The sequence below is a fragment of the Dendrobates tinctorius genome, unplaced genomic scaffold (genome assembly GCF_039654945.1).
Source record: "Dendrobates tinctorius isolate UK_male_01 unplaced genomic scaffold, ASM3965494v1 ptg000111l, whole genome shotgun sequence".
NCBI lineage: Eukaryota > Metazoa > Chordata > Amphibia > Anura > Dendrobatidae > Dendrobates > Dendrobates tinctorius.
In genome coordinates, this window is record NW_027361779.1 from 32181474 (window position 1) to 32196768 (window position 15295).

At 41.2% G+C, this 15295-nt stretch overlaps 1 protein-coding gene across 3 annotated transcripts in view; it reads left to right on the forward strand.

Moving 5' to 3' along the window:
• The window catches only part of SNX14 (sorting nexin 14), a 159322-nt gene that overhangs the window by 43437 nt on the left and 100590 nt on the right, over positions 1 to 15295 (forward strand). For 2 of the 3 annotated variants that reach the window (XM_073589635.1, XM_073589636.1), the window contains exons 3-5: positions 1702 to 1778; positions 1859 to 1937; positions 2646 to 2689. In XM_073589635.1, the coding sequence (XP_073445736.1) occupies positions 1702 to 1778; positions 1859 to 1937; positions 2646 to 2689 (200 nt within the window). Of the gene's footprint in view, positions 1 to 1701; positions 1779 to 1858; positions 1938 to 2645; positions 2690 to 15295 lie in introns of those variants that run through there. The other variant, XM_073589637.1, reaches the window with a different exon arrangement.

The window sequence follows — 15295 nt, forward strand, 5'->3', positions numbered from 1 at the left end:
GCAACCAACCAATGTTGATGGATACGGATGGATGCACACTAATAGGAGAAGAAAAAATGAGCTGCACTCAGAGACAAATATGTGTGAGGCAGTGACGCACGTTGAGCGTCCTACAACCAGACGTAGCTGCAGGACACTCTACTCAGCGTGAGCTGCACTCACACACAGTCAGAGACCTCTCAGACAGCCGTCAACAGTGCAGCTAAGTGGGCACTGGCACTGACAGGCTGCAGAAAGGCTCCGCTGTGTACTCCTATATAGTGTTTGCAACCACCGTAGATGAAGACGGATGGATGCACACTAATAGAAGAAAAAATGAGCTGCACTCAAATAAAAATATGTGTGAGGCAGTGACGCACGCTGAGCGTCCTACAGCCAGACGTAGCTGCAGGACACACTACTCAGCGTGAGCTGCACTCACACACAGTCAGAGACCTCTCAGACAGCCGTGAACAGTGCAGCAAAGTGGACACTAGCACTGAAAGGCTGCAGAAAGGCTCCGCTGTCTACTACTAGTGTTTGCAACCAACGTATATGGATACGGATGGAAGCACACTAGATTGAAATTATTTAAAAAATGCAGCTCAAAAAATAAAAGATGTATGAGGCAGCAGTGATCACACTGGGTGGCCTACAGCCTGACGTGGCTGCAGGACCCACTCCACAGCGTGAGCTGCACTCACACAGCCCTTGCAGACAGCTGTGAACACTGCTGCTAGGGCAAAGAAGGCTACAGTGGTGGTTTATGTAGCCTGGGTAAAGCACTAGATGTTTGGTGGAATCGCTATTTCTAACTGTCCCTCACAGTCTTCTACAGCAGCCTGTCCCTAACTGAATTCACAGCAGAGTGACCAGAAATGGCGGCTGCGGTGGCTTTTATAGTGCATCATGACATCATTTCGGCAGCCAATCACAGCCATGCCAATAGTTAACATGCCTACATGCCTAACAGGATGTGCCCACACTTCGGAGGATTCCCATTGGCTTAATCAAAGCAAGCAGGCTCATAGCATGATGGGAACTTCCTATTCCGATTCCGATCCCGGAATCCGATATGAAAAAAGTATCGGAATTAAGTATCGGAATTCCGATACCGCTAATATCGGCCGATACCCGATACTTGCGGTATCGGAATGCTCAACACTAAATGTAATGTGAGTTGGAGACCCTGATTCTAGTGATGTCTGGCTTACTGTGCTGCTTGCTTTAGTTTTAGTAAAATCACTGTTTATTATCACTAGTAGACTAGTAAACTAGATGCCAGGTAGTCCAACCACGCCCCCACCACTGATTGGCAGCTTTCTGCTTATTCACAGTGTACTCAGCTGCCAATCGGTGGTGTGGGCCGGGTTATACAGTTCTCAGCAATCAGAGAACTGGTAGATCTACAGCAGATAAGTGATTTTTAGCAAACTTTCAGCAACCAGTAAGGTAAGTGATAAATCACTAGAATAGGGTTTCTGCCCCCACATTGTGCTGCTCTCAGATGACAAAAACTTGGTGATAAATTTCCTTTCAGCAGCCTAATAGGACATATAGACAAGAATGGCATTAATGGGCGATCACTGTTGAAAAATCCCGTGATCACCTTACCATGTCATTATAGTGTGTCGCTTCTTCCTCATTGCAGTTTGTATACTAGTAGTTCTACAGCTATAGTAAAGCTTCACATAACAGCTGTTTTTTTTTTATTTTCTGTAGCAGGCAGAAGTACAAGAGCTTTTCCCACAAGGCCATAGCTGTGCAGTGTGTGGGAAAGTTAAGTGCAAAAGGCATAGGTAAGCTCAAGGCTAATGTAGAATTGACCTGCACCATACCTCATTGTGTTTCTAGGAGTAAAGGTTGTCATGTATTTCAGGCCAACACTGCAGCTGGAAAACTATCAGCCATGGCTGGACTTGAAGGTTCCTTCCAAAGTGGATGCGTCGCTCTCCGAGGTATTCCTGTTTTCTATGGGCATACTCTTTGGCTACGTTCTCACGTTGAGCTTTTGGTGCGGTTTTGTTGCTGCGCAGTTTTACTCCTTCAAAAAGACAGCGTCATACAGTTCCAGTACAGTTAGAGTACAGTTGATGGGACTTATAGAAATCTCACATCCACTGGGCTTTTATATTACTCAGCGTAAACTGACCTGCGGTGCGTGTTTCAGATCCGCAGCGTGTCAATTTCTCCTGTGGTCGCGCTGACTTTTTTTTTCTGCGGCTTTAACACATAGACTTGTAGACTTGCATTAGATGCGGAAAATCTACAGAAAAAATTGCGCGTGTGTTCTAAGGGCTTTTTCCGCTGTATCAAAGTAAATAAAGGTGCTTCATTTATAGCATGACGCAGCATTAAAACACACGTAAAAAAAGGCACACACAACCGCAATGCAAAGCCGCAAGTAACTCAATTTAAATAAGTGCAGAAATTCTGCAGCCCCAAAATCTCACCAAAACCTCATAATAATTACTAAGCTATTGGGGGTTGTCTTGGCAAACTTTTTTCTTTTTTAATTCATGTTTTAGTATTTTGAACTAAAAAGGTACACATTAAGGACTGTCATACCTAGTACAGTCTTTTAGGGAGGTGCATGGATTCAGAGAAAAGAATGATGTGGTGATCATGACTGTTCATAGGCTTATCATGCATTATTTTCTTTACAGGTGTTTGAACTCGTACTGGAAAACTTTGTTTACCCCTGGTATCGGTACGTTGGTATCCCAAATCATTGCCTAATTCATAAATCTGTGGCTCACTTTGTTTTTTCTTTTTTGAGTAGGGTCACATGTTGCAGTTGGCACATACCCATCATGTGCGTGGTACTGCTGTGTGCTGACAGAATTGGTTATAGTTGTTAATGTCCATCTGATTTTTTTGAATAACCATACAGCCGTTATTCCACATGTGTTAATTCATAGTTTTGATGCCTTCAGAGTGAATCTACAATTTTCATAGTCATGAAAATAAAGAAAACGCTTTGAATGAGAAGGTGTGTCCAAACTTTTGGTCTGTACTATATATCAGAAAACAATTTAGATTGTGGCATCAAATAGATCAGGATTTAATAAAATTTATTTTCGCCTTCGGACCACCTCTTGAAGCTCATCAAGAGAATGCCAAGAGTGCAAAGCAGTAATCAAAGCAAAAGGTGGCTACTTTGAAGAACCTAGAATATAAGACATATTTTCAGTTGGTTCTCACTTTTTTGTTAATTATATAATTCCACATGTGTTAATTCATAGTTTTGATGCCTTCAGAGTGAATCTACAATTTTCAGTCATGAAAATAAAGAAAACGCTTTGAATGAGAAGGTGTGTCCAAACTTTTGGTCTGTACTGTACTCACTTTAAAAATTCCCTACCATTCCCTAAATATCTAACTGCTAGTCCATACTTTGTTTTTCTTCCTGTCTGATGACTATTCGTTTGAGAGTTCCCAGTGCATGATGGGATATCGAAATGATGCGTCATCAGAGCATAGGGCAGAGGCAGTGGTCACTGTCACAGCCCCCTCCTTGAAATGAAGCATCATCAATGGCACTCGTTTCGGGGGCGAGGCTGGTCCCTGCGATGTGCACAATGGCAGCTCCCACTCTTTTGTCAACACAGATCTGCAGTAGTGAGCTGGCATCACAGCAGTGTTACAATACCCAGCATGCAGGAGATCAGCGCTAGCCCCTGCAGGTGACTTCACTGGCCTATGTCGGGTATTGTAACACTGCTGTGTGGGGAAACTTACAGCAGCAGATAGCTGTACACTATAGCTGATATACCCTGCTGCATCAGTCACGATCAGTAGTCGAACCAGCTATGGCTATTTAACCCCTTAGATGCTGCTGTCAATAGTGACTATGGCATTTAGATTATTAACAGCGCTTGGGGGCTCCCACTTAGCGCCTTTGGACCTAGAGATTTTGATTGTGATCCTGTTGTTTGCCATGGCAATTCACAGCCAAAATAATGGTCTTAATGTCAACTATAGTGACATTTTTCTTTTCTATCATGCCACTTTGTATTAATTCCTAAAAAGCACCTGAAGGGTTAATAAACTACCTAACAGCAGTTTTGAATATGTTGAGGAGCGCGGTTTTTAAAAATATCACTTTGGGGGGTTTTCCAGTATATGGTTCCCCTAATGTTACTTCAAAACTGAATGCGTACCTTTTTTTTTAAAAAATTAAATAAAGGATATATATATTTAAAGGTTGTAACATTCTAACAAAATATAAGAACATTTTACAGATGGGTGCTGATGTAAGGCAGTTAAGAGGTATATGTTATTTATTAACTATGTTGTGTGGTATGACTGTCTGGATTAAAGCAATAATCGTTCAAAGTTTGAAACCTGCTAACTTTTAAATTTTTTTTACAGTATATGGGCCTAACAACGAACAGGCATGTAGTAATTAACTATTTGCCGGTTCTACCCAAGGCCAGTTCAGAATGGTCAAGGACTGTTTCTGCTGGTGATTCTTCTGCTTCACGTCAATGCAGCAGCTCTTCCTCTTCTGAGCCTCTCCATCGCCGGGGCGTGTCTGCCAAGGTCATGCTGATTGACAGCTGGCTTCACCCATTTAGGCAGCAGGTAAGCTGGCTGTTAAGCAGCATGACTGACAGTCAGGCCCCGTCTACAGAGCAGAAAAGAAGCAGCTGCTGTGTCAGCATGATGTGAGTGGAAGATGCAGAATCGCTGGTAGGAGTGGTCTGTGACCTCTATAAGCAGACAAAGATAAGCGGCAGGCAGGTAGCATTAGGCCCTTAGTTAAAGTGAACCTACCATATTACTTTTGTGTATAAACCCCTTTCCGACCTTGGAGGTATTGGTACGTCAAAGGTCGCCTCCCTCCCTTTGATGCAAGCTCCGGTGCCAGCAACTTTTCCGGCACATATCAGCTAATTTCATCAGCTGACATGTGCCCCTGATAGCCGCAGGTGGAATCGCGATCCACCTGCAGCTGTTAACATGTTAAATACCGCTGTCAAGTTCCGACAGCGGCATTTAACATACCGGTGCCGGAAGCGCGTCATAAACCCCACCCATCCGCGCCTGTGTCACACAACAGCAGGCCGCTGATGGGTTGGCATGACAACCTGGGGTCTGCTGGAGAGCCCTAAGGTTGTCATAGCCGAACTGCTATGAGCTCCGCTCTGCGGACGCCGCTCATTGCATATGAGCATTTTTGCTATGCATAGCAATGCAGTATAAGCGATCGGATGATCGCAGCTTCTAGTCTCCCATGGAGACTATTGAAGGCAGTAAAAAGTAAAAACAGAAAAAAAATTTTAACAATATTTTTAAAAAATATAAAAGTTTAAATCACCCCCTTTTTGCCCCATTCAAAATAAAACAATAATAATAAAAAATACACACATTTGGTATCACTACGTTCATAAAAGCCTGATCTATCAATATATAAAAAAAAAAAAAAAAAAAAAAAAGAATTAGTCCGATCGGTAAACGTCGTAAAGAGAAAAAAGAAATCAAAACTCCAGAATTACGGTTATTTGGTCGCCGTAACATTACATTAAAATGCAATAATGGGCAATCAAAAGATCGTATCTCTGTGCTCAAAAATTAAGCCCTCACCCAGCCCCAGATCATGAAAATTGGAGACGCTACTGGTCTCTGAAAATGGCAATTTTTTTTTTTTTCCACAAACTTCACTCGTACTGACCTGGAGAATCATAATGGCAGGTCAATGTTACCATTTAGTGAACATGGTAAAAGAAACCCCCAAAAAACAATTGTGGAATTGCACACATGGCTGTGGAGTCGGTAAGCCAAATCTGCGACTCCGACTCCTCAATTTCCCTTAAACCGACTCCGACTCCCACATATATTTCTTATATTTAAGTGAAAAATTTATTGTAGTACAATGTGAACATCAGACATTTAATCATTTTTATGATACAATAATCAAGATATTTAGATAGAACATAATATATATTTATTGGAATACAACTTTAGAACACAAAAAACTGTAATTGTAAATATGTACCGTATATACTTGAATATAAGCCGAGATTTTCAGCCCGTTTTTTTGGGCTGAAAGTCCCCCTCTCGTCTTATATTCGAGTCATATACACCAGGGGGTCGGAGGGGGAGGGGGGGCGGGGGTGTCAGGTCATACTTACCCGTCCTGACGCTGTCTCTTGAGCCCCCAGCTTCTCCCCGTGCTCTCTCTTCCTGCCTTCAGCGGTCACGTGCTGCCGCTCATTAAAACTCATGAATATGCGCATATTCATGAGTTTTAATGAGCGGCACCACGTGACCGCTGAAGGCAGGAAGAGAGAGCGCGGAGAAGCTGGGGGCTCAAGAGGCAGCGTCAGGACGGGTAAGTATAGCGATACTCACCTGTCCTGCGTCCATGGCTGCTTGCTGCTGTCTGTCATCGGTCAGTGACTTCAGACAGCAGAGGGCGCGGTGACGTGATTAGTGCGCGCCGCGCCCCCTGCAGTCTGAACGTCACTGACTGATGACGTTGCAGATAGCGGTGAGCAGCCATGGACGCAGGACAAGTGAGTATCTGACACCCAGCGACGGAGAGGTGAGTATGTCATTTTTTTTATTTTTACATGCAGCAGCGGCAGCACATGGGGGAATAATCTAAGGAGCTTCTTATGGGGTCAGCATATGGGGGAATAATCTAAGGAGCTTCTTATGGGGTCAGCATATGGGGGAATAATCTAAGGAGCTTCTTATGGGGTCAGCATATGGGGGAATAATCTAAGGAGCTTCTTATGGGGTCAGCATATGGGGGAATAATGTTAGGAGCTTCTTCTGGGGGCAGCATATGGGGGAATAATCTAAGGAGCTTCTAATGGGGGCAGCATATGGGGGAACAATATGGAGCTTCTAATGGGGGCAGTATATGGGGGAACAATATGGAGCTTCTAATGGGGGCAGCATAAGGGGGAACAATATGGAGCTTCTAATGGGGGCAGCATATGGGGGAACAATATGGAGCTTCTTATGGGGGCAGTATATGGGGGAACAATATGGAGCTTCTAATGGGGGCAGAATATGGGGGAACAATATGGAGCTTCTAATGGGGGCAGTATATGGGGGAACAATATGGAGCTTCTAATGGGGGCAGCATATGGGGGAACAATATGGAGCTTCTAATGGGGGCAATATATTGGGGAACAATATGGAGCTTCTGATGGGGGCAGCATATGGGGGAACAATATGGAGCTTCTTATGGGGGCAGTATATGGGGGAACAATATGGAGCTTCTAATGGGGGCAGCATATGGGGGAACAATCTAAGGAGCTTCTTATGGGGGCAGTATATGGGGGAATAATCTATGGAGCTTCTTATGGGGGCAGCATATGGGGGAATAATCTATGGAGCATTTCCCACCCTAGGCTTATACTCGAGTCAATAAGTTTTCCCAGTTTTTTGTGGCAAAATTAGGGGGTCGGCTTATACTCGGGTCGGCTTATACTCGAGTATATACGGTAATACACGATGTAATATTGATTACATATAGTATGTGTGTATATATATATATATATATATATATATATATATATATATATATATATATATATATATATATATATATATATATATATATATATATATATACACACACACACACACACACACACACACACACACACACACACACACACACACACACACACACACACACACACACACAGTTAGGTCCATATATATTTGGTTCTAGACATTAAATTTTATTGTGGTAAACAAAACAATTCAGATGCAGTTGAAGTTCAGACTTTCAGCTTTCATTTGAGGGTATCCACATTAAAATTGGATGAAGGGTTTAGGAATTTCAGCTCCTTAAGGCCTGGATCACACTTCCGTTTTTTTAAATCCGTCGTTTTCCGTTAAACGGATCCGCCATATTTTTGCAGATACGATTTTTTTTGTCCCATAGACTACCATTAGCGGCTACCGCGGATCCGTCAAAAAAAGGATCCGTTTGCGGCAAAACGGAAACGGATCCGTTTTTTCACACTTTGACGGATGCATGCGGATGCAAAAAAACGGATGTGTGAAACAGGCCTAACATGTGCCACCCTGTTTTTAAAATGGACCAAAAGTAATTGGACAGATTAAATTGTAAATAAGATGTTCATTTCTAGTACTTGGCTGAAAACCCTTTGTTGGCAATGACTGCCTGAAGTCTTGAACTCATGGACATCACCAGACACGGTTTCCTCCTTTTTGATGCTCTGCCAGGCCTTCACTGCGGTGGTTTTCAGTTGCTGTTTGTTTGTGGGCCTTTCTGTCTGAAGTTTAGTCTTTAACAAGTGAAATGCATGCTCAATTGGGTTGAGATCAGGTGACTGACTTGGCCATTCAAGAATATTCCACTTCTTTGCTTTAATAAACTCCTGGGTTGCTTTGGCTTTATGTTTTGGGTCATTGTCCATCTGTAGTATGAAACGACGACCAATCAGTTTGGCTGCATTTGGCTGGATCTGAGCACAGTCTGGCTCTGAATACCTCAGAATTCATTCGGCTGCTTCTGTCCTGTGTCACATCATCAATAAACACTAGTGACCCAGTGCCACTGGCAGCCATGCATGCCCAAGCCATCACACTGCCTCCGCCGTGTTTTACAGATGATGTGGTATGCTTTGGATCATGAGCTGTACCACGCCTTCGCCATACTTTTCTCTTTCCATCATTCTGGTAGAGGTTGATCTTGGTTTCATCTGTCCAAAGAATGTTCTTCCAGAACTGTGCTGACTTTTTTAGATGGTTTTTTTGCAAAGTCCAGTCTAGCCTTTTGATTCTTGATGCTTATGAGTGGCTTGCACCGTGCAGTGAACCCTCTGTATTTACTTTCATGCAGTCTTCTCTTTATGGTAGATTTGGATATTGATACGCCTACCTCCTGGAGAGTGTTGTTCACTTGGTTGGCTGTTGTGAAGGGGTTTCTCTTCACCATGGCGATTATTCTGCGATCATCCACCACTGTTGTCTTCCGTGGGCACCCAAGTCTTTTTGCATTGATGAGTTCACCAGTGCTTTCCTTCTTTCTCAGGATGTACCAAACTGTAGATTTTGCCACTCATAATGTTGTAGCAATTTCTCGGATGTGTTTTTTTCTGTTTTTGCAGCTTAAGGATGGCTTGTTTCACCTGCATGGAGAGTTCCTTTGACCGCATGTTTCCTTCACAGCAAAATTTTCCAAATGCAAGCACCACACCTCAAATCAACGCCAGGCCTTTTATCTGCTTAATTGAGAATGACAACGAAGGGATTGCCCACACCTGTCCATGAAATAGCCTTGGAGTCAATTGTCCAATTACTTTTGGTCCCTTTAAAAACAGGGTGGCACATGTTAAGGAGCTGAAACTCCTAAACCCTTCTTCCAATTTTAATGTGGATACCCTCAAATGAAAGCTGAAAGTCTGAACTTCAACTGCATCTGAATTGTTTTGTTTAAGATTCATTGTGGTAATGTCCAGAACCAAAATTAGAAAAATGTTGTCTCTGTCCAAATATATATGGACCTAACTGTATGTGTGTAATAAATATATATATATATATTTTATGTAATAGACTATGTAAGTGGCAAAAAACAGTTTTCAACAAAACCATACTAAATAACATTTGTGCAGTCTATGAATTTGTTCTAAGAAATACAGTCATATGTTAAAGTTTGTGCACCCCTATTAATGTTAACCTTTTTTCTTTATAACAATTTTGGTTTTTGCAACAGCTATTTCAGTTTCATATATCTAATAACTGATGGACTCAGTTATATTTCTGGATTCAAATGAGGTTTATTGTACTAACAGAAAATGTGCAATCTGCATTTAAACAAAATTTGACCGGTGCAAAAGTATGGGCACCCTTATCATTTTCTTGATTTGAACACTCCTAACTACTTTTTACTGACTTCCTGAAGCACTAAATTGGTTTTGTAACCTCATTGAGCTTTGAACTTCATAGCCAGGTGTATCAAATCATGAGAAAAGGTATTTAAGGTGGCCACTTGCAAGTAGTTCTCCTATTTGATTCTCCTATGAAGAGTGGCATCATGGGCTCCTCAAAACAACTCTCAAATGATCTGAAAACAAAGATTATTCAACATAGCTTTTCAGGGGAAGGATACAAAAAGTTTTCTCAGATTTAACCTGTTAGTTTCCACTGTGAGGAACATAGTAAGGAAATGGAAGAACACAGGTACAGTTCTTGTTAAGCCCAGAAGTGGCAGGCCAAGAAAAAAATCAGAAAGACAGAGAAGAAGAATGGTGAGAACAGTCAAGGACAATCCACATACCACCTCCAAAGACCTGGTGCATCAACAATACAGTGCACTTTGCACAAGGAGAAGCTGTATGGGAGAGTGATGCGAATGAAGCCGTTTCAGCAAGCACGCCACAAACAGAGTCGCCTGAGGTATGCAAAAGCACATTTGGACAAGCCAGTTACATTTTGGAAGAAGGTCCTGTGGACTGATGAAACAAAGATTGAGTTGTTTGGTCATACAAAATGGCGTTATGCATGGAGGCTAAAAAACACAGCATTCCAAGAAAAACACTTGCTACCCACAGTAAAATTTGGTGGAGGTTCCATCATGCTTTGGGGCTGTGTGGCCAATGCCGGCACCGGGAATCTTGTTAAAGTTGAGGGTCGCATGGATTCAACTCAGTATCAGCAGATTCTTGACAATAATGTGCAAGAATCAGTGACGAAGTTGAAGTTACGCAGGGGATGGATATTTCAGCAAGACAATGATCCAAAACACTGCTCCAAATCTACTCAGGCATTCATGCAGAGGAACAATTACAATGTTCTGGAATGGCCATCCCAGTCCCCAGACCTGAATATCATTGCACATCTGTGGGATGATTTGAAGCGGGCTGTCCATGCTCGGCGACCATCAAACTTAACTGAACTGCAATTGTTTTGTAAACAGGAATGGTCACAAATACCTTCATCCAGGATCCAGGAACTCATTAATAGCTACAGGAAGCAACTAGAGGCTGTTATTTTTGCAAAAGGAGGCTGTACGAAATATTAATGTCACTTTTATGTTGAGGTGCCCATACTTTTGCACCGGTCAAATTTTGTTTAAATGCAGATTGCACATTTTCTGTTAGTACAATAAACCTCATTTGAATCCAGAAATATAACTGAGTCCATCAGTTATTAGATGTATGAAACTGAAATAGCTGTTGCAAAAAACAAAATTGTTATAAAGGAAAAAGGTTAACATTAATAGGGGTGCCCAAACTTTAACATATGACTTTAGAATTGCCTCCATCAGATCCTCCTTCATAGATGACCTCAATCTGACCTAATAATTTTAAGGCCAAAGAACAACCTCTCTACACTAACTTGGGTTGGAGGCAAAGCCGTAACCACATGGGCAACATCTCTAACAATTTCCGGGTATAAAGGAATTTGCCTCATGCACAGTCAGTTTTGATGAATGGTTGAATTTTTCTATTTCTTTGAGAGCAAGTGAAACATTTTGCTGAAATATGGTTAATCTGCTTGCTATAGTAGAGGGAGTGAAATCTTTTTCCTTGCGGCAACGCTTTGCCTGCTCCATGTGATCCAATTACTTGTCAAAGTCAGACTCATCTGATGAGGATGAAGATATGGCAGCAGTAGCACTGTCAGGACCCAAGTCCTCTTGCACCTGGCAGTCCTCCTGTAGGCCACTCATCCTAACTGCTACCTCAGTCAGAGCTTCTTTTCCTTTAGTAAGCTGTTGATCATCAAGCAGTATACCATGACTTTTGTCCACATAAACAGCTGCCAGAATAATTCTATTTTCCAATAGCTGTGTCTCTCTCCGTTTCATTGAAGCAGAAATGCCATCTGCGATTAAACCTCCTCTTTGGGACAGGAAAAATAGCAAGTTCTTCCACTACCTTATGAAAATGCCAGGAGTTAAATCCTCAGCTTGTAATTGTTTAGTCACGGTAAATGGGTGGATAAGCAATTCTTTCAATTCAGCCACCTGTGTCCATTGACCTTCATTTAGGGTTACCTGAGGGTTCGCCATATCTTTAAGAAACGGTTTTAGTTCAAGCAATCACTCAATCATTAAATACGTGCTGCCCCACCGAGTGGCTTGATCGACAATTGCCCCTTTCCTAGCACGTCTCTTCAAGATGGAATCAATTTTAGGGGTTCTGGCGGCAAAAGCCAATTTCCTCACTTTTCCAATCAGATTTCCAGCATGTCCCTCTTGCAGACTATCTCTTATTGCCAGCTACAGCGTGTGCACAACACAGCGCATGTGATGAAAATGAAAGTGTTTTGAAGCAGCTTCAACAAGATCATCTATTTCTACAGTATAATTTTGCTGTTCTTCTGTTGTAATATCTGTTTGTTCTTCAGTTACATGAACAGCACTGTGGCCTTCCATCTCAAGCATACTGAATCCTAAATTTTCTTCTAGCTGTTGTTCATTACTCTCATTCATCAGTTTAATTGTACTTATCATGTTTGAAGCATTGTCCGTTACAATAGTAAGAACCTGTTCTTTTTTGAGTTTGTAATCTTGCAGAACTTTTTCCACTAAGGCCTGGAGAAACTGGCTGCTGTGATGATCTTTAGTATCTTTTACTGCCAGTGTCTTGGTAACAATTTCTTTGTTGTCACAAACTTATCGAACATTGATGGCAAAATAGTTCACTCTGTGACATGTGCAGGCATCCATTTTAAGAAATACGTAGCGTCTCTTGAGAGTCTTTTTAAGATCTTCCTTTTGGTTAAGGGCTTCTTCAATCACTAATTTCCTTATACTTTCTCTTTCCAGAGAAACACCAAGTTTGCGGGCCATTTCTCCATTAAGAGCTGTAAAAGCTGGTCATGCAAATAATGATAATGGTACACCGTCCTTCACAACAAGCTGTATGAGCTGTCTTTTAAAGATATCTGCTGTCATTGTTACAGTAACTTTCTCACTTACAAAACATCTTGTTAATGATGTTTGAGATGCTCTTTCCTCCTCCTTTGCCTGGCAGGAAGTGCTGGGCGCGGGTTTCTTGGTGCTGCTGTTATCTTTCTCAGTCACAGCTTTGAAAATTTCTGGGTGGAAGCGTTGTGAATGTCTTTTTAGATTGGAAGCTCTTGTAGGAGCATTTTTATCACTGCCTGAGTATGCACTGATTTTGGCATCACAGCATTTGTTTTCCTCTGGGTCACTTGTCATACATTGACACACAAAATACTTTTCATCTTGACTCACTGTGAAATGCTCAAATACAGTTGACTTCATGGGAAGCTTCTTAGACATTTTGTAATCCTATAAATTCACTCTCAAAATAATTTTGTCCTATAAAATAATGTATATTATAATTCCAACAAGAACAGGGAACCATGTACAGTGGGGAAAATAAGAATTTGATACACTGACAATTTTGCAAGTTTTCCCACCTACAAAGAATGGAGAGGTCTGCAATTGTACACTTCACCTGTGAGAGACAGACTAAAAAAATCCAGAAAATCACATTGTAGGATTTAAATAATATGCATTTTATTGCATGAGATACGTATTTGATACGATAGAAAAACAGGAAAAACAGAACTTAATATTTGGTATAGAAACCTTTGTTCGCAATTACAGAGGTCAGACATTTCCTGTAGATTCTGTTTCTCTCAGTTGAAGTGTACCTATGATTAAAAATTTCAGACCTCTCCATTCTTTGTAGGTGGGAATCAACAGTGTATCAAATACATACTTTCACTACTGTCTAATTTTAGATAGAAATAAAACAAACTTTGCATAAATCAATAGTACAGATGACAAATATAAAGTTTGTAAAATATGTTATTAGATAGCTTTACTTTGAATTTCCAAGGCTTTTCTTGTTAGGGTACAGCTCACTATATGCTTCACAGTCTATGAAGAGGGGAGGAGGGAGGGAGCAAGTTTGTTGTGTATCATACTCCAGGAACAAAGAAACTGATAACAGAGCTAATAACTTGATGTTTTGGCTTCAATACCTATACAAGTCCTCATCAATCCTGTTGCTGTATTTCCCCTGTATATTGTATGTATATTGTATAAAAGCTAGCTTCCCAAAAGTATATGAGCTCAAAGAAAAAACAAACAAGCATCAAGTATACAGAGAGAACCTAAAGTATACTGGACTATTGATTTATGCACAGTTTATTGAAAGTTTAAATATGCTTTAAGAAGTAATTACCTTAATCTTGTTATCCTGTTCACTCTAGCAATTCTTCTGAGATAAGTGCCTTCCTTCTTTCTGAGTGTGTTTACTTTGTTCCCTTGTCTGTAGAGGAGGAGCTTCACTGGTGCTGGAGTGCAGCACTGACAAATCAGCTGCTGCAGAACCTCATACTGCACACCCCTACACTTGAAAATAAAGCCTGCACCTTAAGATGATGTGGTGAATGCAGTCTATTTATTCCAACTATCAATTGATGTTGATGTGTTACTGAAGACAAGCAATGCCTGTCCTGGGCGTCCTTTTGAGCAGCTATGAGGTGAACCTGACTGGTGCTAAAAAAAAAAAAAAAAAATTGTTAGTTTGTGTGCTATCCGGCTTTCATTCTTTTTGGTACAGATAAGATATGGATAGACAGATATGGATATATGGATTGACAGAGCAGATTCCTAATCTGCTATTGCAAACATTATGAGCTCAAAAACCTTTCAGGTGATGCGGTTTTTTAAAAAGCTGATCTGCTTTTGCAGCTGAAAAACGTATCCTCAAAAAACGCAGCAAAAACGCTGTGTGAATGTAGCCTTAGATCAGGAATAGAACAGTCATTTATAGGACATTTCATAACTTTCCCAAATTCCTATGAAAAAATATTCAACACATTCGGCATTGAACTACTGTACCCAATTTATTATATATTTTAGGAGATGGCGTCGGTCCATTTTATTCCGACTCCACCAAAATGAGCTCCAACTCCACGACTCCGCCTCCACAGCCCTGATTGCACTGTTTTTGTTTTTTTTTTCAATTTCACAGCATTTTTAATTTTTTCCTGTTTTCCAGTACACGATATGGTAAAACCAATGTCATCGTTCAAAAGTACAACTCGTCCCGCAAAAAACAACCCCTCATATGGCCATATTGATGGAATAATAAAAAAGTTATGGCTCTGGAAAGAAGGCGTGAAAAACAAAAAACGCAAAAATGGGAAAACCCAAGGGGGTAAAGGGGTTATACTACCCCTAGTATGTTGTTAGTGATGTAATATGCATCCCTAACATGTTTTTCCAAAAGCATACCAGTGTGTATGTGTGTGTGTGTGTGTGTGTATGTGTATATTTATTGTAAGGTAGGGGACACTCGCTAGGCAGCCAAAAAACCAGGTACGACACGGG